Raw genomic sequence first — 24,544 nt, forward strand, 5'->3', positions numbered from 1 at the left:
ATAATACCTAATGCACAAAAATTGTCTTAAGGTTGCAGTTCCCAAACTGAGCACCCCGGTGCCCTGGATGTCACAGTGAACTCATGGGGTGCTGCAGGGCATTTTGTATTTCTTTAAGGAAGCACAGCAACGGCAGGACAGATTTTAATACAGAGAATTTTAGCATGAGACATGGACTTTTCGAGGAAGGGATTGAGTCATTCATTGCTGAGGTCCAGGCATGCTTCAGATTTAAAGAGGCGTGAACTGGGCATGAAATAATAAGTGTAAGACATGAGCAAAGGGTGTTTTCTAGGAAGTAGGTATGCTGGGACACAAGATGGTTTGTAGTTGTCTGGAAGGAGGTTGTAAAGGGCTCTTCCATCATGGAAAAACATGTGGATATTATTCCTTTAAGTCCTAGGGAGTGACTGATTCAATATTGTTTAGGATGACTCCTATAATGGGATGGGCTGGGAAGAGGTCAGAATAGAGGCAGAGAAACTCATTAGGAAACGGTTTTTTTGGGCTTCTGATGAGAAGGCCTGAGTGAGAAGAGACTGAGCAGGCTGAGTGAGGAACTCAGGGGAACGCTAACCTGTGGGAGCTGAGAAATAAAGGGAGAAAAGAAAAATACTGTATTGTACAGACTTTTGGGAGAAGTGAAGGCAGCTTCAAAAAGTAAAGAGAGATGAAGAGCACCAAAGGAGAATGCTTTTGCGGAGGGAAGTCTCAGGAAAGGTGGGAATGTTTGAGAGTGTCGTCAAAAGTTCCAGGTCAGTTTGGATAAGGTCAGGTTGATGTAGCATTTAATGCCATCCTTGCCCTAGAAAAAAGGTCCCTTCCCCATGACTAATATGTCCTTAATTCCACTCACCAGATATTTATTATGCACTACAGTGTGATTAAAGCAAGTCTCCGACTGTAAGATGCCTAGATTCTACTACCAGAGGCAGACATGCAGCTAAATTTTCCAGATGTTCACAGCGTAATGTGATAAGAGTACAGAGGTGGTTTTGAGAGTGGTGTCTGCCGTTATTACATTCTTTTCTATAAACTTGTAATTCTTTGTGCATCTTGTAAATCCTATAGGGTGAATGTACTTGTTCTGTCTCTACTATGCAATTTGGCATTGTTTTGTTTCTTACATTATCATATATAGGTGTCCCCCCAAAAAGTATACTTTTGAATAATTGTATACACACTTTGAATAATTGTAAAAGCAGTGATTATTAAAATACATTTCATTTTCAAAACTGAGTTATCAGCTGTTAAAGTCTGTATACATTTTGGGGGGATACTCTGTATGTTGCTGTCATGTTTAATCACTTTTTCCGGTACCTACTAGAATCTCTGTTCTTACAGACAGGTGTACCTACCTTAGCCTTGCTTTATTTTTTTGATAGAGTTGGTCTGCCTTGATTTGTATATGTTCTAAAAGTTTGCAAGTGTGATTAGGCAATGAAGCGGCTGCTATATATGCAGCCAGTGGCAAATAGAGGGCATTGATAGATGCTCCCATGTATATCACTCCATGTTCTCATCTCATGCATTTTTACCAACGTAAATTTTATTTTATTATGGTGACTACTGTAGTTTTTATTTTGTTTTAGTCTTTTTGAACTTACATTTGTGGCTACTTTAAATGTTCTTTGTAAGACCCAAGTATGATATACTGATTGGGAGAGTTGACTTGTCTGTTCATTTCTGTTCATCATAGGAAGCCATTCTTGGTTATATTCAAGAAAAGTGTAGTTGTATTTATAAATTGTTTGCTTTTTAAGAGCTAATATCCTATTTTGAATGACCACACAATAGCTGCCAGGTACTTTCTCATTTGATAGTGCACTTTCTGGAATGTTCAGCCCAGCCCTGAATATTGAATTTGGAACCCTCTATCATATGACTCCCGATTCACTTTCTTGCCCTGTTTCCTGCCTACCTACCACCCCTTTTCCCTCATTTATGCTTCAGCCCCACAGGTCATTTCACACTATCCTGCAAGCAGACCTTTACACCTTACCCATAGGTTGTCCCTATGGGTAAACAATCTGGGATTGTTTGGATACAGTGGGTCCCTCTAAATCAACACTCAGGTGCTGCTCTGTAACTTGTAGTTCTGTCTTCTTGAACACTACTTTTTCTTACGTTCCTAACTACACTGTTAGCTACTTGGAAGGAAGAACTGTGTATTTTTCTTTAAATTACAGTTTAAATGTGCCTTTTATATTTAAGACCTTCGATATGTGCTAAAAATGACAAATGAGTATTATAAATTATAGTTCTGTGCAATTTTCAAATGTAAGTGTGTCAGAATGAGCTATGCTTTATTCAACAGGGTTCAGAAATGCTCAGAAATCAACCACATGAACGCCCATAACTTGGCCTTGGTCTTTTCATCCTGTTTGTTTCAAACTAAGGGACAAACTAGTGAAGAAGTGAATGTAATCGAGGACTTAATTAATAATTATGTTGAAATATTTGAGGTAAGTATTTTATATCTTGCTCTCGTTAAAATAGTTTTCTTGTTACTGTTTGCAAACAAAAATATGTTTTAATTCAGATTTTTATGAATATTTAAAATAATGAAAATAAAGGATAGTTACATTTGATCTTTACTTTTTTTAGATATAACTAGCTTTTTAAGGTGTAGTCATTTAAATTTGGCTGCTTTGAAAGCTTTTTTGCCATCTGGTGTCTATTGGACAGAATATTACTATTTACAGTGGTTTTATGTGTGTTTTTCCCCTCCGCAGTATGTGTATGCACTAAGTACATATACTTAGAGGTGTGAAATTATGAATTTACAAATTCAGTAATAAACACCAGGCTGTTAAATTCTGCAATTGAAAATATTTCCATGTTTACTTTTCAATGTGCACTGAATTGGAAAAAATGAAAATTCCAAAATATGGTTCTGTGGGTTTTACTAAGTAATCTCTGTTCTAATTATTTGACTTTTCAATTTGCTATTTTATGAAGTTAATATTTTCATGTTTCATCAGAAAACTGTTAGAATAGGGATGGTTTCTTAGTTCAAATACATAAAAATAGAGGAAGTAAGCCCAGGATTTGAAAATGTAGGCAATACAGGAATCTAGGTTAATGGTCCAGCTCCATCATATTTCTGGCATCTCAGTTTTGTCATTTAACCTTCTGAGCATTCCATTGAATGGTGTTTTATACGATGACTTGTTTTCCAGTGCTATAGATATACCAGATGAAATCAAATGGGTCAGTGCAATAAGTTACTGTTTGTAAAGTTCTTAAATTCTTATTAATAACTAATCACAAGATTCCTTGGCAAAGGGAAGGAAACTATTTTCATAAAGTAAAATAACCATTTGTATCTTAATTTATAGAGGAATGGACACCGGAGTTGTCGGATGCTCTTTGCTCTTTGATCTTTTTATTTCTTTCTATATGTGTCCCTGTTTTTGATCAACAGCAGCCTCTATGCAATAATTCTGATGCTGAGAAATGAAAGAATTAGGAAAAAGTGTGTGGCTTTGCATGCTCTCTTTATTTTTTATATTTGTACTGTTTCATTGATTAAAAAAAAAAAAGGTTATCTTCATGGCTTTGTTAAATCCAACTTGAAATGCTAGAAATTTCATAAGCACTTAATAAATATTTTAGTTTGAGAAATGAGTCTTGTCTCTCAGCCTACATAAATTCTACAAACCAGTCATCTGACCCTTTGTTCATTAAACTGCCTTGGCAAAGGGGCTTCCATTGATGGGATCTGTAGTCTGAAGTGGTATCATAAAATGTTCTGACCTTTATGAAGCTCTATCTAGTTGGCTTTCATTCTGCCCCACACGGATTGAGATGGCCATTCTCATGTATTTTTACTTGTTGGTCTTTAAATTCCTAAAGAAACTTATGTGAGGATGAGTACCATCGCTCCATGTATTTTATTAGAATGTCCCGAATTATATTTTAAACAGGTTAAAGAAGACCAAGTCAAACAAATGGACATAGAAAATAGCTTTATTACCAAGTGGAAAGACACTCAAGTGAGTAGTAATAGTTAGATCTCCAGATAATTAAATCTTTTTTCCCCCCCAAAAAACAAAATCTTCCATTGTAAGTAAAGACATTTATTGTGTTTATTTTCAAGTTTATATTTGAAGCAAAGTAAAATTAATGGGCAGAGGGACCCAACAAAAAATAGTTGTGTAATTCTGCAGCATGATGCATATATGCAAAATGCCAAAGTTCATTCATGTAAATTTTTCAAAATATAGAAGGAGAAAAAAAATCAGTGTTATCTTATCAAAATAGCCTTTATAAAATCAGTTTTCCTTTATAAAAGCACTAATAAAAATGCTGGTGGATATCACAGGAAGCATTTAAAGCCAAAATACTGGAGTAAAATTGAAAACTCAGACTCCCTTAGTGATTCTGTCCATTCTGATTTTGAACATATAAATCATTTCTTACATGCTTTTGCTTTGCCTGCTCTTGGATGATTGCCTTAGTGGGAATGTTTCTTTGTGATCTTTGTAACATATGCTAACTTATGTCTTAAGTCGACTTTTCTAGACTTTCCCCGCTTCCTTCACTTACATTCTGTTGGCTCTGTGTGTTCAGGTTGTCCTGCACTGTTCCAGGGCACCTGTCCTTGTTGGATGACTGTTCATTGGACTTGCTTAAAAGTGACCCTTAACCCTTTTTGAATAACTGGGAATTGTAGTGGATTCAGGGTACTGATGTAAATAATATAAATGAGTCAAACATAGTCTGTTTATTAGATGCACTCAAAGAATGAGGCAAATGTTTCCTTGTTAGCAAACCCTAAATCCCCCTCATTCCTGAGATATCCACTCTGAATGAGAGAAGCCATCAGAGCTATCGTTCTGCGTGAAGGAGATGAGGCAAGACTTTCATTCTGTGTCTAGATCCCCGAGTACCAATCCTGTGAAACTGATTTCCTAAAGGAGTATCTCCTCCATTTTGACCCAAAATAATTCCAGCAGCCTGCAGGGGAGTAAGCTGTAACTGAAAAATCTGGCTCATTATTAGCTAGTTCTCTTGGATTCTTGCTTTTTGGGGGAGAGCTTCATTCATGAATTAAAGGATCGTGTGAGCCCAAGGGGTCATCTTTGACAGCATTGTCTAGACTGTTTTTACATAAAGCATGAGGACCCCCCTGCATTTTTATCTTTTATACCCATAATACAGTGAAGAAATGAGTCTGGAATCCTTTCTAATTCAGTATAAGTAAGAGTAAGAAAATAATTGTCTATAAAGTAGAATAATTGGGAGAGGAAAGTCCAAGTGTTTGGAAAAATCTGTTCTTTTGCCTGAGCTTTTCTCTGTTTCATCAAGCTCTCCTCTGGAGTATTTTTCTGACAGTCTCCATGTCTTACCCCTGTTCAAATTTCTTAGCTATGCTTGTTTTTGGCTTCACTCTATGAGTTCGTGGTGTTTGCTTTTTTAATTTTTAAAAATGTGTCCTTCCTGGAGAGTTGTTTATGCAAACACAGTGAAAAGTACAAGTGTCAACTGTATTTTTTCTTCCCTAGGATTTTTGTATAGCATCGAAAGTGAGAAAATAAAGTTAGAAATAGTCTTTTCTAAGCCTACAGTGTCAGAATAATTAAGAACTCTTCTCCCCAGTACATGTTTCATGTTTTCCCCACAAGTTTACTCACTAGGCTTTACGGTGAGGCAAATCAGAATGATCCATTCTCCATTAAAAACTGGAAGATGGATATTGTTTCTAAGTCATTACACAACTTAAGGGAATTTCCAGAAAAAACTACACAAAATATTTTTCATAGATTCATTTGCTTCTTTGTTAGTCTTCACATGATATTGCCCATCTCCATATAACAATAGCTTATGCTTTTTATATTCTGGCTTGTATCTCCTTCACTTGGTATGTCTTCTCAGGGGTGGTAGTGACCCAAAATAGCACTAATGCTTGGCTAAAGAGAATTAAAAACTTATCTGTATTATCTGCCATATTTTATTACTCCATTTTAATTTTTTCTTGCTAAATATACTTTCTCTTTTTGTAGTTTTAATACAACTCTAACATATCCTCAGATTTCAATTTTTGGACATATTATATCTGAAAATGTAGCAGGACCTATCTTCCCTTTTAATTATTGGTATTAGGCCCATACTATAGCTTAGAGCAGAATTATACGTGGTTCATTTTCATTCTTTATTTTGCTTAACAACTTCTGTTGTTATAGTAAGCATAGTTTTATTCCTGCCAGATACATTATTTCTGTAAGAATATAAGGGTGTTTGAGGACTCTAAACTTGTCAGTAAGAGAGAAGAAGCCTCCCCGTGACTGCTGTCGCTGGTTATAACATTTGTGTAGACGCCTTGTTCTTAATCCACCAGGCCTGGTACGTGGGCATCATCACGCTGTTAACGGGAGATTGGCTCGTTTCATTGTCTAAAATATTTAGAAATAGGACTGGGACTTTAACTGTCTTAAGTGTCGTATGTGTGTTCTTGCAGCATACTTATACTTGCTCTCTTAACATCTGCCCTTTTCTAGGTTTCCCAGGCTGGAGATTTGTTAATTGAAGTGTATGTAGAAAGGAAGGAACCCGACCGCAGTATTATAATTCGGGTGAGTCCTGGAGATGGATGTAAAGAGTACTGTTAAACATTGCATGTGTTAGCATTAATTTACATGTGTTGAATTTTTCATTCTTTCTTATAGCTACTTTTCCCTGTCCCGTTCAAGCTGGTGACAGGATTGCCTTTTCAAACGAATTTCCCCTGGGAATTCCATGTTTTAGTTATTTGGAAAGGGCACATCTTACAAGCTTTCAGTTAAGATTAGGGTTTTCTATAGGTTCCAGAAAACAACCTGAGCTTAAGTTTTTGCTCCTTCCCTTCTTAGGTTCTTAGTATTAGGCAAGTTATTTACTCTGAGCCTCTATTTCTCAACTGGAAAGTGAGGGAAAATTACAGTATTTCCATCATAGCATTGCTACGAGAACTCACTAAGACAGCGCACGTAACACACTTAGCAAATTGCTCAGCACATAAGTACTTAATAACTATTATTATTATTAATGCCCACCCTTATATCGCAGACTTTGGCTTCTAGTCTCCAGTTCACTTGAGTGTTGGATAACTTCTGTCACTCGTGGTTGTGAATTCGGAAGATCCTTATCAGCTGTCACATTCAGGACTGAGTCGGCCTTAGGAAGGGGAACACCGATACTTCAGATTCCTACTTAGCAGGAATACATCCCCTGTATGAGGAGCAGACATCCCGCCGTGTAGCCGCAGAAATTCAGCGTTAGCTTATCCGTTTTAAAGTTCAGGATGAACTCAATATTACATAGTTCTGGACTTTAGTTTTGTTGACCATGTACCGTAACTGTTAATTTATGTGTTTTTAATAATGGTTAGCTTACTTAGAACAGGGAGCTGAACTTTGATCATAGGCTTTGGTGTTTCCACTCCCTGACCTCATCATGTTTAACAGTACGGAACTTGAGGACCCAGTGCTGGTCAGTCAGCATAGTTCTGATGTTAGGATTGGTATTCACAGCACCAGACTTAACTCCTCCTACACCTACGCTCTTTAGTAGCGCAGTTTAATTTTATCTTACTAATGAAGCCCTAACAGAAGTTTTTACAGCTGAGCAAAATTTTTGTTATTTTAAGTACATATGGTATTTAGACAAAGGATTGTCCAGTTGGTTTCACTTTATAAATTCCTTTTAAAAACATTGCAAAAAACTATATAAAAATAATCATTAACATTTACTTAATGCTTAAGACTTTGCAAAAATCTTTTGTTACATCTATCTCAGCTGATTATTACCTCCACTCAAGGAGGCAGGTAAGTCAGATCATGCCCCAAGTTTATAAGAACAGAAACAGGATTAAACAGAATTAATAAGGCCAGGACAAAAACCCGCATCATCATATTCTAAACCCGATGTTCATTCCATTGACTTATGCGTTCTTTAGGATAATGACTTCCCATGTCCTTTGTGGAGTTCTAGGTGTTCTGAAGAGGGGCCCTGGGTTTTTACCGAGACGAGTAGAGTGGAGGGAGTAGAGTGGAGGCACACGTTTTGCTGACCATTTCACAAGTTTGGTTTCTTAGTAACTTATTATTTTAAGAAAAGGCTGTACTGAAAAAAATTAAAGGCATTCGGATGAATAGCATCATTGAAATGATTCATCTACTAATGTCTTTACTGCTCAATGTTCTTTACTTTTCCCAGATGCTGGTTTTCTTTTAAGTTTATACTTTATTGGGCTTTTCTAAATGGAAAACAGTGGACGTATAATTAATATATCCCAAAGAAAGTACTAGATTCCACGAAGTCCAAAAGATAGACCATATGAGTTACCTGTAATGAAAAATATATTATTTATATATGTGCAATATGCTTATAATCAGTAATGGACTGGGCAAATGGAAATGAGCACATTTCTTTGCTAAGAAATTTTTAAAATAGGTACATATTTTACTGAAAATGTGCAGTTAGAATATTCTATAGAACGCGTACAGCATTTTTTATTTGTTTAACATTATAACTAAACTCTAATTGAAGAGCCAGCTTGCTTTTGACCAGCATGCATTTCGGGTTGGCAAAAACAAAAACAAGAAGAATCAGGTCAGAAATCCCCGCAGTCCCTGAAGAAGGTGCTGTGCTCATGCAGTGGCCTGAGGCCTTGGTACTCCTATAGCTGGCCCCAGGCTGGCACTGCAGACCCTGCCTGGTGCCCTGAAATCCTGGCTCCGTACCTCGGTATCCCACCATCTGTCACTTGGCACGCTGGGTACACACACCACAGACCAGTACAACCCTGGGGCTCTTTGGTTTGGCAGACAGCAGTCGCCTGCGTCTAATTTAGGCATCAGGCCGAATAAACCAGGCCACTTTGAACTCTTGATTATAGAACCGACGAGTGAAAAGTTTTACTCCTGGAAGATCATTGGACTTGTGGTCTTGTGATGGTCTGTGCGTATGTGTAGACTAGGTATGTTCTTCCCTTCTGAGTAACTTAATTGCTCACTAAGTGAGAAAAAAAATTATTCCTGATTATGTCTGTGTCGTAATAACTTTTGCACTCACATTAAAATGTATTTTATGTAGAAGACCCGAATAGGCTATTTTCTCTGTGTGCTTAGAGCAGCTAAACACACTAAGGAGAAACTTGGGGTATCGTAAGGTGATGGGTGGTGGGTATTGTTGCTCTAGCATAAAGCTATGTCTGGGTCTGACATAGTTTCTAAAGAAATTTTGCCTTTTTTACAGATATCTCCTGTGATGGAAGCAGAAGAATTAACTAATGATATATTAGCAATAAAAAATATTATTCCTACACCAGGCGATATCTGGGCCACATTTGAAGTCATTGAAAATGAAGAGCTAGGTAAGCAATTTTCATGCCAGGGATTCTTAAATTCCTTACAGTGCGAAGAAATACTATTTCTGTGATAGCGTTGCTAACATTTTATGTTATTCTGAAGATTAACATTATGAATCCCCTTCAGTGTATGTGCCCATATATGCTATTGTCACTTGAGGTCTCCCTCCTGTGATTTTACTCATCAAAATAATTAGATCATTTTATTGACTATAAAAATAGAGTGCAAAGCATTAGGCATCTGTGTTGTTGCCTTAGGAAAGAAGGCCTTTGTTTATAAGGCCAAACAGCTTGATTTGTAACAATATTCTAAATGTTACCACCACCAGATACACATTATTCCTGTATGCTACTTATTTAGCAAAAAGAATGTTGATTTAAAAGATTATTATTTTTTCAAAAAGACTACTTATTGTTAAAAAATTAATTTTAAGCATATCAGAAGCCTGTTTCGTTGTCTCCTTTCCTGTATCTTCAGGGGAGTGGGTGGATGTTTTGTCCTGTCTCACCTGAGATGTGGAAGGGTAGTGAGAGCTTGTGAAACGCCTCCTCTGCCCCAGGAAAGTGCTGAGTAAGCCTAACATGCTAATGACACCATGTGGTTTTAAAGACCTCCAGGAAAAACAGAAATAAGATGCAGGATGTCTTTGTGCTTTGACCATCTGTCTAGCTGATACCTACTAAGGTCTTGGGACCCTTTCAAGCATAGCAGTCAAACTGCCAAAAGTAAAATCTTGCCACCTGCAAGCTTACGATAAAAATGAAAATTTGACGTTGAAATACCCCATCGGGTATTACGGGGAATGTTGTAATCGTGTTAGCGTGAGATGGGATTTTCAAATACTTTATCTTTCGTTAGTCCAGTCTCGATGTTTTTGTGTCTTCGTTTCTTTTTATCACGCGCAGCACAGCTCTTTAAAAATCGTATTTGTATTAAAATGTTATTTCTCAGCGTTCACCATCGTCCTGACTCGGGGACTCGGCTGCTCTGGCATCGGGCCACTCGCGCCTCCTCCCTGGTCAGGCTCCGTCTTTGCCTCTCACGGGAAGTGTTCTGGCCGATGGCTCCGGTGACCGCCCCGCCCCCGGTGCCCAGTCCACCGGCTCTGCTTCAGGCTCTGCTTTACTTGTCCTTTCTGTGGCATTCATTACTCACCATTCCCTGTTTCTTCGGAGGTCTTCGCTCTTTTGTGCCGGCTGGATTCTCCTCTTGGCCCTCTGATTATTTTCTCTCATTTGTCAGTTCTTCCACTGTCCCCTGAGCTTACGTTTCTGCTGCCCCAGTCTCTCTGCCATCTTTTCTCATACGACTGGTTCTTTAGAGGTAAAAGTTCCATTCTTTGTGCTTGACTAACGTGTGTGAGCTGGTGTTCCCCAAATGCCCCTTTACTCTTCCTCCGTCTGCCCCCACCCCCGTGCACCCCCTTTAATACCCAGGCTGAAGGTTTTATTGTACTTTGTCCCATCTTTCTTTATAGAGCCCATCACGTGGATTTATATTCGTCTCTCTCGGTGGGGGCTCCTAGGGAGGAAGGCAGGACTCTGTTGTTTTATCTCTGGCATCCGGCACAGTGCCTGGAAATGTAGTTGCCACACAACCAAAGCCTCTTGCACGAGTGAAGTACAGTTTTGCTTCACTGTGTGGTTCAGGGGTGGTAGAGTCTTTTGATTTTTGTTGTCAAATTTTAAGGAAAGGGGCTAGGTTTTCAGCTTCATTGTATTTGTGAGTAGAAGGCGATTGTTGGCATGACTGCTAGAATTATCTTTCTAAATCACAAATAGGATCAGACTGTGCCATCATTTAAAACCCTTTCATTGTTTACTCACTGCCTGTCGGTCACGCAGGACCAGCTCAAACGCCGCTTCCTCCGTCACGATACTTGGATAAACGCAGTTCACACTGACCTTTTTCTGATTATTTGCTTATAGACCTATACTGCTCTAACTGAATGGCAGAATGTAAATACCTGGCTCTGCCCCAGGCCGCGTGTGCTTTCGGACATTCGCCACAGCTTTCAGACCTTGGTGTGTCTCACTGCCTCCAGCGCGGGGCGTTGACGTGGAGCACATCCTGCAAATGTCTTGTTAACTGAGGTGGAACGTAGGATAGATGTGTTCTGAACCTGAGTGCCCTGGATTGCTGCTGCTTGGATAAATGTATCGAAATGTGGCAGGCACATAAAAATGATTTCTGCTTGTAGGTTAGCAACCCCTAGGAGATGTCTCAAGGCCCTGGTTAGTTAGGCCTGAGACAGTGGATTGTGTCCTGCCTGCTTCTGTTTCTGTGTTGTTGTTTTTGCCAGAGATCCACAGCAGAATGAGTCGTGGATTTGGGGGTTGGCATCCTCTCCCTACCGCCCTTGTTCTCTCAAGGGTTGAGTCAAAGCATGTCCCTGTGTCACAGCCTTGGAGCTCTGTGCCCCTGGGGATGGGTCGCAGGCAGAGTGCATGAGGGTAGGGAGAAATTATATATAGTTAGGAGAGCGATTGTCATATACTTAGAAGCACTGTTTTACAGTTTCATCCTGGAAAACGAAGGGATACTTACCCTGAAAATGACTGACGTGGACTCTTGTGATACCGAGTCCATCCCAAATGGAAAGGTTGGGTTGCGGTGGGGTGGTGGTGGTTCTTTTCATTACTGGTCTCTAATTAAAAAACAGAAAGTTACCTTGTCAGAGCTATCAAAAGACTAGGAGACCTCAAGTTGTTTTGATTTGTGAATGTCCAAATACATAATCAAAGGAACACCCCACGCCGCACCTCCAGAAAGAATCCGTTTGATGGAGTTAAGAATTCAGATTTGGCATAATTTTAATGGTCAGCCAGCGGCTCCGGTGGAGGCACCAGAGGAGAAAACGAAGATGGTTTTCGCAGCTTTTAGAGGAACAAAGCGAGGAGCGCGAGAGAGGGGCCTGTGCTTGCACTGACTTACTGAAGCAGATGGAGCCCCGGCTCCACCTGACCTCCCGAAATGTTAAAAGCTTTATTGCTAGAAACATGCGGGGGGGGCTACAGCGGACTAGAAAGAGAAGATGAAAGTGAAGGCGTTGGCAGTCTCGAGATTGTAGCTGATAGGAGGAGTGTCAGCAGGGAACCGGTGCTTTTTCTCCTGTAAATATAAGTCCTCCAAGGAAGCAAGCAACCGAAAATAAATAAATAAGTGGATCAATAAGTGAACCAGAAGTGCTGGATTTTATTTTAGTTAGGTGTCTGTACATTTTAAAGCAACAGTCTCTGCCCTGTCATTTCCAGTGTCTCCTTTGCATAGTAAATATTTTGTAACACTCCCTTTACTTTCTGGAGATAATCTGTTATACTCATTTAAAAAATAATAATATAGTACCCTAATTATAATATAAAATGAGAACGGAAAATGTGTAATAAAACATATAGCTACTGACATACCCGATGTGGTCAAAGATTAGGAAAACAGGGTCTTACACCCGTGTGAATTGCCCTGGACAGGACAGCTCCGTGCAGGCTGACGGCAGCAAGTCAGTTCGTGAATCACACGTCATCAGAAGCATTGATATCGCTGGTGAAACGGTGTCCTAGTCCCCTCAGGCTGCTACCACAGAATTTCAAATACACTGGGTGGCTTAGAAACAATAGACATTTATTTCTCACAGCTCTGCTGGAGCTGGAAGTCCACCATCAAGGTGCATGCTGGCAGATTCGGTGTCTGGTGAGAGACCAGCTTCCCAGGCCTCGGAGGGCTGTCTTTTGTCATGTCTCAGGTGGTGGCAGGGAGCTCCGTGAGTCTCCTTCATGGGGCACTCATCCCATTCATGAGGATTTGTCTCCCAAAGGTACTGCCTCCTTGCACCACCAAATGGGGGATGCGGCTTCAACCTACGAATCCCGGGGGCACAGGCATTCAGCAGCTAGAAAAGGCATTTTCCACAAAGTCCCGACAAAGCCTGATTTTTTCTTTCTTCCCTTCTTTTTTCCTTATGTGGTGGTCAGATTCATGGGAAAAAATACCTCATATTAAAATTAAAACCCTATAAAATAGTTTGAGGGTTTATATGTGTAAAGCTGAGTTAGATTGTAGGCTCAGTTACTTTATAAGTAGATTTACCCTCTCAATGAATGTCTGGTGGGACATTTGAAATTTGTACCTGACAGAGAAAAAGTCTGTCTTCCTCTCATCCTTGGAAAGATGCCCAGCGCCTTTGACCCACCGCTGCCAATCATTAGGACCAGCTGAAACCCACCCTGGGAGGGGCTGTTACCTTCCTCAAGAGCTGATCTTCTAAAGGGCGCTGTTATTTTAATGCTTCACCTTAAGACGGAACCTGTGCTCTGCTGATGTAGCCCCATATCCTGTAGGTCCTCGACTTGCTGAAAAACAGTAACTGCCGGAGGGGCCTCATTTAAGTGGGCGTCTGCACTGAGCAGTTCAGGTTTGTGAAACGCTTTCAGTGCAGCAATATCATGAAATGTTGCCTTGATGCTTCCCCATAGCTACTGTGACATAGAAGAGCTGTTCAGTTTTCATTAGGCTCCTTTCCAGCCCTCCTCTGGATTGACACACAGAGCGCTGTCACCCTCTAATTACACGGACAGGACAGAGAGCCGTGCACAGCTCCAAATTTGGCACTAAGAATTTAATTACTGGGGAAGTCATAGTTGTTTCAGGAAATCCTGTGTCATTACTGCCAGAAATTTAACGACAGTACCTATAATGTCAAGTGAGAAACGGATGGTTCTCTTTTTAACAAGAAAGGCCAGGTTTATTTCTGTGAACATGATTTTAAACAATTAATAATGTGATTACCTAGCTAAACAACCACCTCCATAAGCTGTTCTTCTCAAACGACTTCACTGAATTTTCAATTTTGATGCTATGGATAGCACTCAAATGAGTTATTTATTTCTGATGTCCTAATGCCAGACTTAGCTACCATATAATCTGTCATGACAGGTGGTTGTAAATGTAACTATAAGTAAAAAATTCTTTGTAGGAATTGATATTCGTACAGTGTTTGATGACTCAATTTCTTCTGCCTCTTATCTCCTTCTTAAGGTGGACTTCAGTGCTATTTATAATTATAGCATTTGACAGTATAATAAACATTTTTCTTTTCATCCCATTTTTCAACTCTACTTTTATGCAGGAACATGACTTTTCAGGATTTTTCATTCTCCTAAAGTATTTTGTCCTATGAGACTGATGTGAAAAACTCACCTAATTTTTTTGCATGTCTGTACTTGCCTCCATATCTGCTGTGATATGATTCAGTTTAACTAACAACACTTGAGAGCCGTCACTATAGTGCCGACTTGTAACAGTGCCCTCTTATAATGCGAACGGTCGGATATGGGGACGTCTCATTTCCAACTTAGTCTTGTAATAAAGAGGAGGAAGCTTTTCTTTTAATCCAGATACCGCTTTCCCGTTAAGAATATCGTTTTTATCCCCAAGCCAACTGCAGTACCATCGGCTCCCTTAAGGGCGGGGGTTGGGGTACCCTGCTGGCATTTCCCACCCGTCTCACTAAGAATGGGGAAGTGGGAGGGAGCCGGGGGAAGTGTGGACTGACAGTGTTTTTCCCTTTGCTTATGTCACCTGGGACAGCCCTCAACACTTTTTTTTTTGAGTTTATACTTTTTCTTTCAAACTACATGTGAGAAAAATCGTGTGTGGGTTTACATACTTGCCAAAGTGAAACCAAGCGTAATAGTTAAGATTTGGGGCTGTAAAGTCAGATGAATGGGAGGTTCGGATCTCTGCCGCTCACTCGAACCGGCTGTTTCACGTTGGGCATGTGGCTAAATGTCCCTGATCCTTGGGTTCCCTGACATGTAAAGTATGAATAAGGGTAATATTGAAGGATGAGTGTTGTGAGAACTGAAGCGAAGTATCCAGAATGTCTGACGCGTAGTTGTTATTCCTGAAATGGCAGCTGTTCATGGGATCAGTAGTTTCCCGGAGTTTGCAAGCAGTAGAAAGAAGAATTATAGTAGAATTATATACCATGAAATATAAAGGGATTGCTCATTCTAGAATCAGTGTTTTTTAAATGATGATATTCAGTGTCTTCCCTATGCTGTACGTTATATCCCCATGACTTATTTTATAACTAGAAGTTTGAAACTCTCAACCCCCTTCACGGTGTTTGCCCTTCCCACATCACCCTCCCCTCTGGGAACCATCGGTTTGTTCTCTGTATTTGTGAGTTTGTTTCTGTTTCGTTTGTTCATTTGTTCTGTTTTTTAGATGCCGCACACAAGTTTAAATCATACAGCATTTGTCTTACCCTTTCTGACATTTCACTTAGCATAATACCCTCTAGGTTCATCCGTGTTGTCATAAATGGTGAGATTTTATTCTTTTTTCATGGCTGAGTAATATGAGATTTTATTCTTTTTTCATGGCTGAGTAATATTCTAGGGTGTGTGTGTGTAAAATAAAGCTCTAAGTTGTTCACTGCTACAGCTCAGAAATTATAATATGCTAATCTTTAGGGTAAATTTATGTTATTACTTGCTACTGGACAAGAGTAATTTTGCTCTTCCTTTTACAGTTATTTAATTGCATATGAAAGTGACAGATTTCCATAAGCAAACCAGAATGTTTCTAAATTCAAAAGAAGCTAGTGTAAGAGATTGATTTGTTGTACAGAAGGTTAGCATTGTTTCTGAGACTTTTAGCTAAAGGATAGCACCTGTGAATGTTTTTTAAATAGTTGAGCAAAACGCAAATGTTCCTTCACAGATTCAGTCACACGGTAACTTTTATTGTACACTTACTGGCGTTCTAGGTGTTAAGGTCTCTTTTTACGTAGTCTTAATGCTATTTTGTGTAACGGAAGATATGGTTATGTTTGTTGTTGAATGCAGATCTTTTTTAAAGGATTTCTTAAAAAGTATAACAATGGTATTTACTCTGGCTGTCCTTGCCGTGCCTTTACCTTCGCAGAGCGCCCGCTGCACTACACGGAGAACGTGCTGGAGCAGGTGCTGCGCTGGAGCGCGCTCGCCGAGCCCGGCTCCGCTTACCTCGTGGTGAAGAGGTTCCTGACCGTGGACGCCGTCCGGCGCTGCACAGGTGGGTGCCCTTCTGCGGCTGCCCGAGAATCGGGGTGGAGGGACGGCCACTGCCGCACAGGGCGTTTGAAAATGGGGAACAAAGAAGGAGAGCTCACGCAGAAGCTCCTGAGGGAGCGCAGTCCCGAGGGAGGCGGATTCCTGTGCACACAGGAGAGCCCCGCTCCAGTTTCCTGGTGATGGCGCTGTGGCAGTGGTTGGTACTCTGCTGGTACCAAGTTTAATGGTCTGTTTCCCTGAGGGCTTTCGGCCATGCTTAAATGTTTTCCTGAGGTTTAGATAGCTGGCGAACCTTCTTCCTGCACTATGGAAGTTCTCTAAGTATTCAAGAAGTACAAGTTACGCAGCCTCTGAGATTAGTGCTTGTTGTAATTCTCATTATTGCTGATGTTGGAAAACAAACAAGTGTAAAATAAAACATTTCCAGTAAGGATACTTGCCACCCAGCTGGGAGAAGACATGTACACATGTCAGGTTAAATAAGAAGGCAGCCAGCACAGGGGGCCGTGTAGGCCAGTCTCTGAACCTGTAGGAGATACCAGAAAACTTTTATTTTTGAAACTATGATTCCTCTGTTGCGTTGCCATTGATTGACATAACAGAAAACTAGTTTCTGCCAGCTCTGTATATAAAACACCACCAAAAGCAAAGGGCTCGGGTTTTATAAGGTGAAGCTTACCACAACTTTAATAATTAATAGTAATGATAACCATTATTATTTATTAATGGTATATTAACTGAGCTCTGTTAATATATTAATCATTACATAACAATCTAATAATGTATTACTGAGCTCTGTACACAACAAATTTCATTTAAACTTTTTAAAATGTCCTTGTGAGTTATATTGTCATTTAAATTTTACAAACTTGTAAAGAGAAGCTCAGAGAAATGAAGTAACTTGTTCTACCCAGATTATAGTGAATAAATACTGGGTTTGAGAACAGATTTGTCTTCTAATTATTAAAAAAAAAAAATGTGGGGATGTTGATACAGCTCTTAAATGCTGTAAACCTGTTACTTAGTGTGACCGCAGGCTCTCTAGCTAATGTCCATAGGTCAAGTCCGTTCTGAATCGTACCACAGCTAACCTGATGCATTTCTGGTTTCATGGCTCTGTCCGAGCCTCTGTAACTACGATGGACTGGGCGGCTTTAGAAACAACAGGAGTTTATTTCTCGCAGTCTGGAGACTGGAAGTGTGAGATCAGGGTGCCAGCCAGCATGGTTGGGTCCTGGTGAGAGCCCCTTCCAGGCTGCAGACTTCTAGTTAGGTCATCACCTGGCCCAAAGCAGAGATAGGAAACTGCTCCCTGTGACTCCTATCAAAGCACTAATCCCATTCAGGAGGGTTCCCACGTCAATGCCATCACATCGGGAGGTCTTGGGGAACACATTCAGTCCTTAGCACTGTTCTTTACATCTTTCTATTTATTTTTTTAATCCTTACCTGAGGATATTTTTTCCATTGCTTTTCAGAGAGAGAGAAAGGGTAGAGAGAGAGAAACATCGATGTGGGAGAGACACACCTTTTGGTTGCCTCCCGCACATGCTCCGGGGCCAGGGATTGAACCCACAACCGGGATACGTGCCCTTGGCCGGAATCGAACCCAGGACCCTTCAGTCTGCGGGCTGACTCTCTAATCACTGAGCAGACTGGCCAGGACTGTTGTTTACATCTTCACCTGAAAGTTTTTATACAACATGCGAGCAGTGTAACAACGTCTACGTCATTCTGGACTTTTTAGTACCTAAATAAACGGAACATACTATTCTCTTTGCTGTGGAAGTTTAGCCTTTTAGAGACCTTCATCTTTCTTTCTTTGGTTGTCCGACCTACGATTTTGACCACATCGTCTGTGTACCTCTATTTGGGTGAATTCAACATGCATCCATGTCAAAGCGCAGTGGTTCCCAGGTACAGGGCAGTTTTGTCCCCCAGGGGACATTTGGAGACAGTTCTGACTGTCACAGCTGGGTGGGGTGCTGCTTCTGGTTTTTGGTGGGCAGACAGAAGATAGGCCATGAAACACCCCACAATACACAGCACAGCTCTTTACAGCTAAGGATTACCCGGCCCAAAATGTCCGTGGTCCCATGCTGAGAATTTCTGATTTAGATAATCTATGAAATCTGTCCTAGTTCTTAAATTCTGTATTATTTTATTGAGATAAAGAAAAAAGTATTGAGCTTAGGAACCAAGTCCTGTCAGCATTAAGAAATACATAAAATAGGTTCTCATGGTTTCTTTTCTTTTAGAAAATACGTCAACTTTTCAGATAAATGTATGTTTTTCTGGTGAGAATTTTCCTTTTCCTAATAATCCTCCAAACGTCTGATTCTTCATGGTACAAAATACTTGAACCCCACACCTAGACATAATACCTTAGCCCTTGTTTGAACGGTAGCGGGCTGGCTGTGTGAATGCAGGTAAACGTAAGATGTTAAAAGGCTGTGATATCGAGGAAGGTTTTGTGCAGGTGGGTGAAGTACAGTCCGAACAAGGGCACCATGGAGTTCTGTTGACCTTTGGTGGGGGGTAAAGATTGAGTCCACACATGAGTAGCACCTTTATGCTGATTAAAGACCAGAGGAAATGGTAGAGTGACCGACTGGACATTGGCGCACCCACAGACTGGGTAGGAAGCTTGGGCATTATAAAGATGCCTCACATACCCCTGCGTCGTCTTTTTGGGGTTATTCGTGTGTCCCTCTGTTGTGAAAGCTTCGAACCTCTGTAAGGTCCAGGCAAGCACCTCGCGTGAAAACTGGGGAACCCAAGCAGTGGAAGGCAGGCTGAGGTGATAGTTTCAGGATTTGGATGAAACATCCTCTAGAGTAAAATGTCACTAACTTTTATGTTCCTCTCACGCCCCCTTCATTCCTCTGACAGAGTGGAGCTGAAACGCGTCCCTGTCCTTGCACTGTTCCCACCTCAGCTTGCCAGGCCCATATGCAGCTTGTTGCAGCATCTATAGTTCTTTCTACCAGGGAGCTGTCTCATTGCATGAAAAAAGGCAGGTTTTAGAGGAACACCAGCAGCAAATACATTAATTGGACCGTTTCATATTAGTAGTTACGTATTTTGGGTCAAAAATAGGAGTACCTATGAACTAAATATTTAAAATAAGTTCTTTAGTTTTCAAGCCAATAAAATTTTTATAAATGTTTTTAATTAGAACTTGATTTATATTTAGATTGCCCAAGCAAATCAATCTCTTTAATTATGGTCTTTCTGCATCTGTGTGAATTTAGGATTACTCTTTTAAATCAGCTCTGGCCTGTGGGTTTTTTGGTTTGTTTTTTTAATCAATTTCTTAAATTTTGATGTTTTTCTCCCTATAGTTGTGTCTTGCAGCAACCTGGCACTTAGAAGTACTTTATATGGGATATACTTTGTGATAGATTTTAGGCGGGTTAGATATTCAGTCTACTTTGTCTCTGTCTTGGTAAATGTCTCCTAAATCAATCACAATGACCACCAACTCCAGAATTATTTCTCCATTCAGTCCATCCACTACTCCTTAAATTTGGAATCTAAAAGGAAAATCGTGAAAGTAAATGAAATGTGATGTCTCTGTCAATTTGTTAGAAAAATTGGAGTCATCTCAGAAATACATTGCTCATCACAGCAGAAACAGAACAATGTTACAGATTTCTTTCAAAACGATTTTATTTTTCTAACCTGGGGGCCAGGTGGAAATCAGCTGAGTTTGAAACCAGGGTGATTGGTTGCAACCACATTTTCTCTCAGCAAATAACTAATGTGTTAACATTTTTTTGAAACATAAAGTAGCAATACCACATCCTTTGGACTCTGTCCCCTCAAACTTGACACCTAGCTGCCACAGATTTTACTTTCTGTCCACCTATGTCTATTCCACCTCTATATCTACACCTCTCTCTCTCTATATATATATATATATTTATATACACACACATATATATGAGTTGCATTTCATTAATTGTATGATAGTTTTCTTATTTAATAAATTCTAAGCACATAACATTTTGTTTTCATCGCCTTGCTTAAATGAAGAATTTTTATCAAATAATAAATTTGGGAGTTTAGGGATTTTAATTATCTCAGTTTTCTCACTTTATCTGAACAGTTTAAAATGTAGACGTAACAGTACGAATAGATTTAGAATCAGCCAACACTTAATTTCTGCTCATTCATTTAAGGTAATGAGGTAGCATACTTTACTTTTATAGAAGTATACTAGAGTAAATGAATTTTCTGTTGCCTCTACTTAAAAATCAATTCTGTGCTTTTCAGAAGCGGCGTTTGATTTCTTAGAAACAGTTTGCACCATTGTCATCATTGTAATAAGGAGTTAACTTAACTTGAAGAGAAAGATAGTCGTCCTCAAATTCCTTTTCTATCCCATAGATTAGGACTGAGACATTGAGAATAGCAAGTCATTAAAACTGCTATTTAGACTTTGTCACAGCTAATCTTACTAGATCATCTTTTATCATTATCTCTTATATGGAGTTGTTTCAACATCTCTATCACAAGTAAGGCATACATTTATAGCTTCTGTAAGGTTCCAGAATAAACAATTTTATGTTGCTAAAGTCTTATTTTAGGTGCTAAAGTTCTTTAAAATTTACCCCAATAGAATGTGATACATGGGAGTCGAGTTTTAATGATTTCAATGGGGAAAAAATACTTTTAAGCTATAAGATGTAACTCAGATGCAGATCCCTGTGGGTTTCTAAATTCAGATCACTGCATAGGGCAGATGCTTTGGAATTAAATTTGCATTAGAATCCAATGGTTGAAAATGCAACTGCTTCTGGCAGCTCAGACCTGGGAAGCTGAGCCATCCACTCTCAACTGACTTAAGAAAAGAAAGGAAAATGTCAGCAGAAATAGTAGGAGTCTATAAATCATAGTCTAGCTAAAATAATTTACATTCCACTTCCATCAAATCTTTTTACATCCAAAGTTGTTTGAAAGTTGAAGGTAAGACCTAGTCCACTCCAAGTGGAAGTATTTTCTTGGGACTCAATGATAGTCTTTGATAATCACTGTAGATAGAGTACGAATGTCCTGACTTCTAATGTTACAATTGGGTACTGAGAAAACCAATCCGTAAGTTTCTGTTAACTCTCTGTTCTCTGCAGGAATCTGTGGAAAATATAAAGGATTATCCTTTCCCATGAGGAACAGAAAATCTAAACATATGAAGACTATTTAAATAGAAATAGAAATACAAACATGACATGCTATGAATGACTTCTGTGGGCCAGGGTGTTTGTCTGTGGAGAGCTTTCAAGCACAGAAAAGTGGTTCAACTCCATGATCACTGACGTCTTTTCCAACACTTGAATGTCTCTCAGTCAAGGAAATACCATTTCCTGTTTAATTTTTCTTATATGTTGGTCTTCCATTATGAAACTCTATCTTATTGTTTTACCCACTAAAAGTACCTGTTAAGTAAACTTTTTAAAAATCTAAGTGAATAAAACACTTTGTAATTGAGCAAGTTACTGACCAAATTTCATAGGACTGCAAACTCACTCTTATCTGGGTAGTTAGGGAATGCTTTCTAAAGGAAATCAGCATTGTGTTCATACAGAGACCCCTGTGTCTGCATAGGTCCCAGTTGCTTGCTTTGGGTGCTTCCTGATCCATTAAGGAAGGGAACATAGAAGAGATTACTATTTGGGGTGACATAAGGGTAGGGTGACTGAATTCTGTTTTAGATGTGTTGGGTTTTAGCTGTCTGCGAAGTGTGTCCGGGGAGGTGTCTGGAAGGGAACTGAGGAAGCTGTGGAGTGCATGGCGTGGGGCATGGTTTTAGCCCTGGGAGAATACAAGGTCATGCAGCTTACTTGTTAAAGTAAGAGCATTAGCGAGCTGAGCATAGAGTTACCGTCATTTGTATTTAAGGGATGGATGTATTAAGAGAGGCCTGGTGTGTGAAGGAACAGTCAGAAAGTTTCCAAGAAAACAGAGAGCATGGAAATCATCAAAGGAGTAAATTTTAGGAAAAGGAGTGCTTAATGGTGTAAAATGGTGCATGAGGTCAAGAAAGGCACCAGGACGTTTATTATTGTGGTAATGGTGGTGATCACGGTAATTGTGACCATTACTTAGACGCGTCTCAGTATAAAGGACAGGATTCTGCGTTAGCTGTGAAGAGACCTGAACTGTGATTCTAGTTGCCTTCTAACCTTGTCGCATAACCTTTTTAGCCACAATTTTCTCATTTATAAAATGAGATTGTATCACCTATGTTCCCTACTTCAGAAAGTTGCCTGGAAATCATATGAGATAAAATACATGAACATTTTGAAAAGTCTAAAATGTATACTAGTTTTAGATAATGTTTATTTTTTTCTTGCTCTTCCAGTTGTATTAAAACATGTCTTCTAATATTTTAATTGGAAAAGTGTTGTGTTTAATTTAAATAGAAGTTATTTGGCTGTAAAATATCATTTAAAATATTTTTCTATGGAACTGAATATTAATAAATTTTACCAGAAGACCATTTTAGCAGTATGTTATTCAGAAATTATTTGAAAGTCACAAACTACCTAAAAATAACGTATTTCAGTGCGATAGTATGATTGAAGGAATGTTGTCTGTGGCCAGTGTGTATCATGAAAACTGTTTGGATTCTTCATTTACCTTTGTTTGTTGTGGTTAGGATCAGTGATGTGATTAATCCTGGGGATTTTTGCTTCCAGGTAGTCATCCCATGCTCATATTTGCGTTACAAGGAACTATTTCTATTTTTTAAAAAAGTTTTTTCTTATGCTAGTTGTAATTGTGAACATCTGTGTGTTATTTTCTGTATAAGTAGGGTTTTCCCAAAACGAAGGGATTATTTGGTTTAAGACTAAGAGTTCTTCCTTCTAAAGTTATTCAAGTTATTTTATAAATTTCAGAAACTATGCATGAATATTTTAAAATTGTATAAACTTAATGTCAAGAAATTGCTAACAGTCCAAGTCCTGATAGTGCCCCACTCTGCATCTTCTGTGGACATCACCTAACATGAGGGCCACAGTCGCCTGCAGGAGTTGACACGTGATGACAGCGTCATGGCTGCTTGGCTTCAGTGCTCTTTCCTTCCACTGTACTTCAGTTCTCAGGCGGGCAGCTGACCATTGTCTGGATTCCTACTGGAGAAGGTTCAGACTGGAGTTATAGGGATACGTTTATGCAAATATCAATTTGGTGTTCTTACCAAAAAGTGTTCTTTTTTTTTGTTTTTTTTTAAATATATCTTTATTGATTTCATAGAGACAAAAGGAGAGGGCTAGAGAGATAGAAACATCAATGATGAGAGAGTCATTGATCGAGCCCGCAACCCGGGCATGTGCCCTGACCGGGAATCGAACCCCAATCGCCTGGATCCTAGGTTGACGCTCAACCGCTGAGCCACGCCCGGCCGGGCAAAACGTGTTTTCTTAATAAGATTAGTTGAAACGATTCCTAAGTGTGGGACAGTCACAGTATTGTACATGAAATATAACTGATGTTAGATCCTGTACCTTAGCTGTTTTGCCTAATTACCCTTAGCTGTTTCGTATTGATGGGAGCTTCTCAAATGTCATAGAAATTCCTGGATTCCTGTGTATTCTGGTAGAGGTTCCCTCTTTACCTATATATTTGCATTGTTTATATGAGTGCCATTTAAAAGAAATGTGCAAGCTGATGATGTAATTTTAAGTTGCCTAATATCTACATTAATATATATATGCATGGTGAAATTGATTTTACTAATATATTTTATTTAAACTCACATATCCAAAACATTATCATTTTAACATGTAATCAATATTGCAGAATTGTGATATTTTTTACTTTTTCATACTGTCTTCAAAATCTGATGTATATTTTATACTTACAGCACATCTCAGTTGACACTAACTATGCTAACGGGACAGCATAGTCAGGCCTAGATGTTATAAATAGATATAAATAGATCCAGTCTGTGGATTTGGGACTTGTCCAACATGCCTGACATATGGTATTCCCAGAAATTAACTGTAGGTTTCTTAATGGTAGAAAACAAGTTATTAGTTATTACTTTATAATATCAAAACTGAAAATATAGAAATGTTTTGTATTCTGTTCCAAACAAATGGAAATGTACCTAACTTACAAAAGCAATGT

The 24,544-nt window shown here is 39.3% G+C and overlaps 1 protein-coding gene across 2 annotated transcripts in view; it reads left to right on the top strand.

Moving 5' to 3' along the window:
- The window catches only part of ARAP2 (ArfGAP with RhoGAP domain, ankyrin repeat and PH domain 2), a 136,903-nt gene that overhangs the window by 95,399 nt on the left and 16,960 nt on the right, over window positions 1-24,544 (top strand). For both annotated transcript variants that reach the window (XM_087827892.1, XM_087827888.1), the window contains exons 22-26: window positions 2,318-2,465; window positions 3,930-3,998; window positions 6,504-6,578; window positions 9,241-9,358; window positions 16,281-16,409. In XM_087827892.1, coding sequence (XP_087684018.1) covers window positions 2,318-2,465; window positions 3,930-3,998; window positions 6,504-6,578; window positions 9,241-9,358; window positions 16,281-16,409 — 539 coding nt within the window. The remainder of the gene's footprint in view (window positions 1-2,317; window positions 2,466-3,929; window positions 3,999-6,503; window positions 6,579-9,240; window positions 9,359-16,280; window positions 16,410-24,544) is intronic.

Source organism: Miniopterus natalensis, chromosome 1 (assembly GCF_054644295.1).
Source record: "Miniopterus natalensis isolate mMinNat1 chromosome 1, mMinNat1.hap1, whole genome shotgun sequence".
NCBI classification, from domain to species: Eukaryota; Metazoa; Chordata; class Mammalia; order Chiroptera; family Miniopteridae; genus Miniopterus; species Miniopterus natalensis.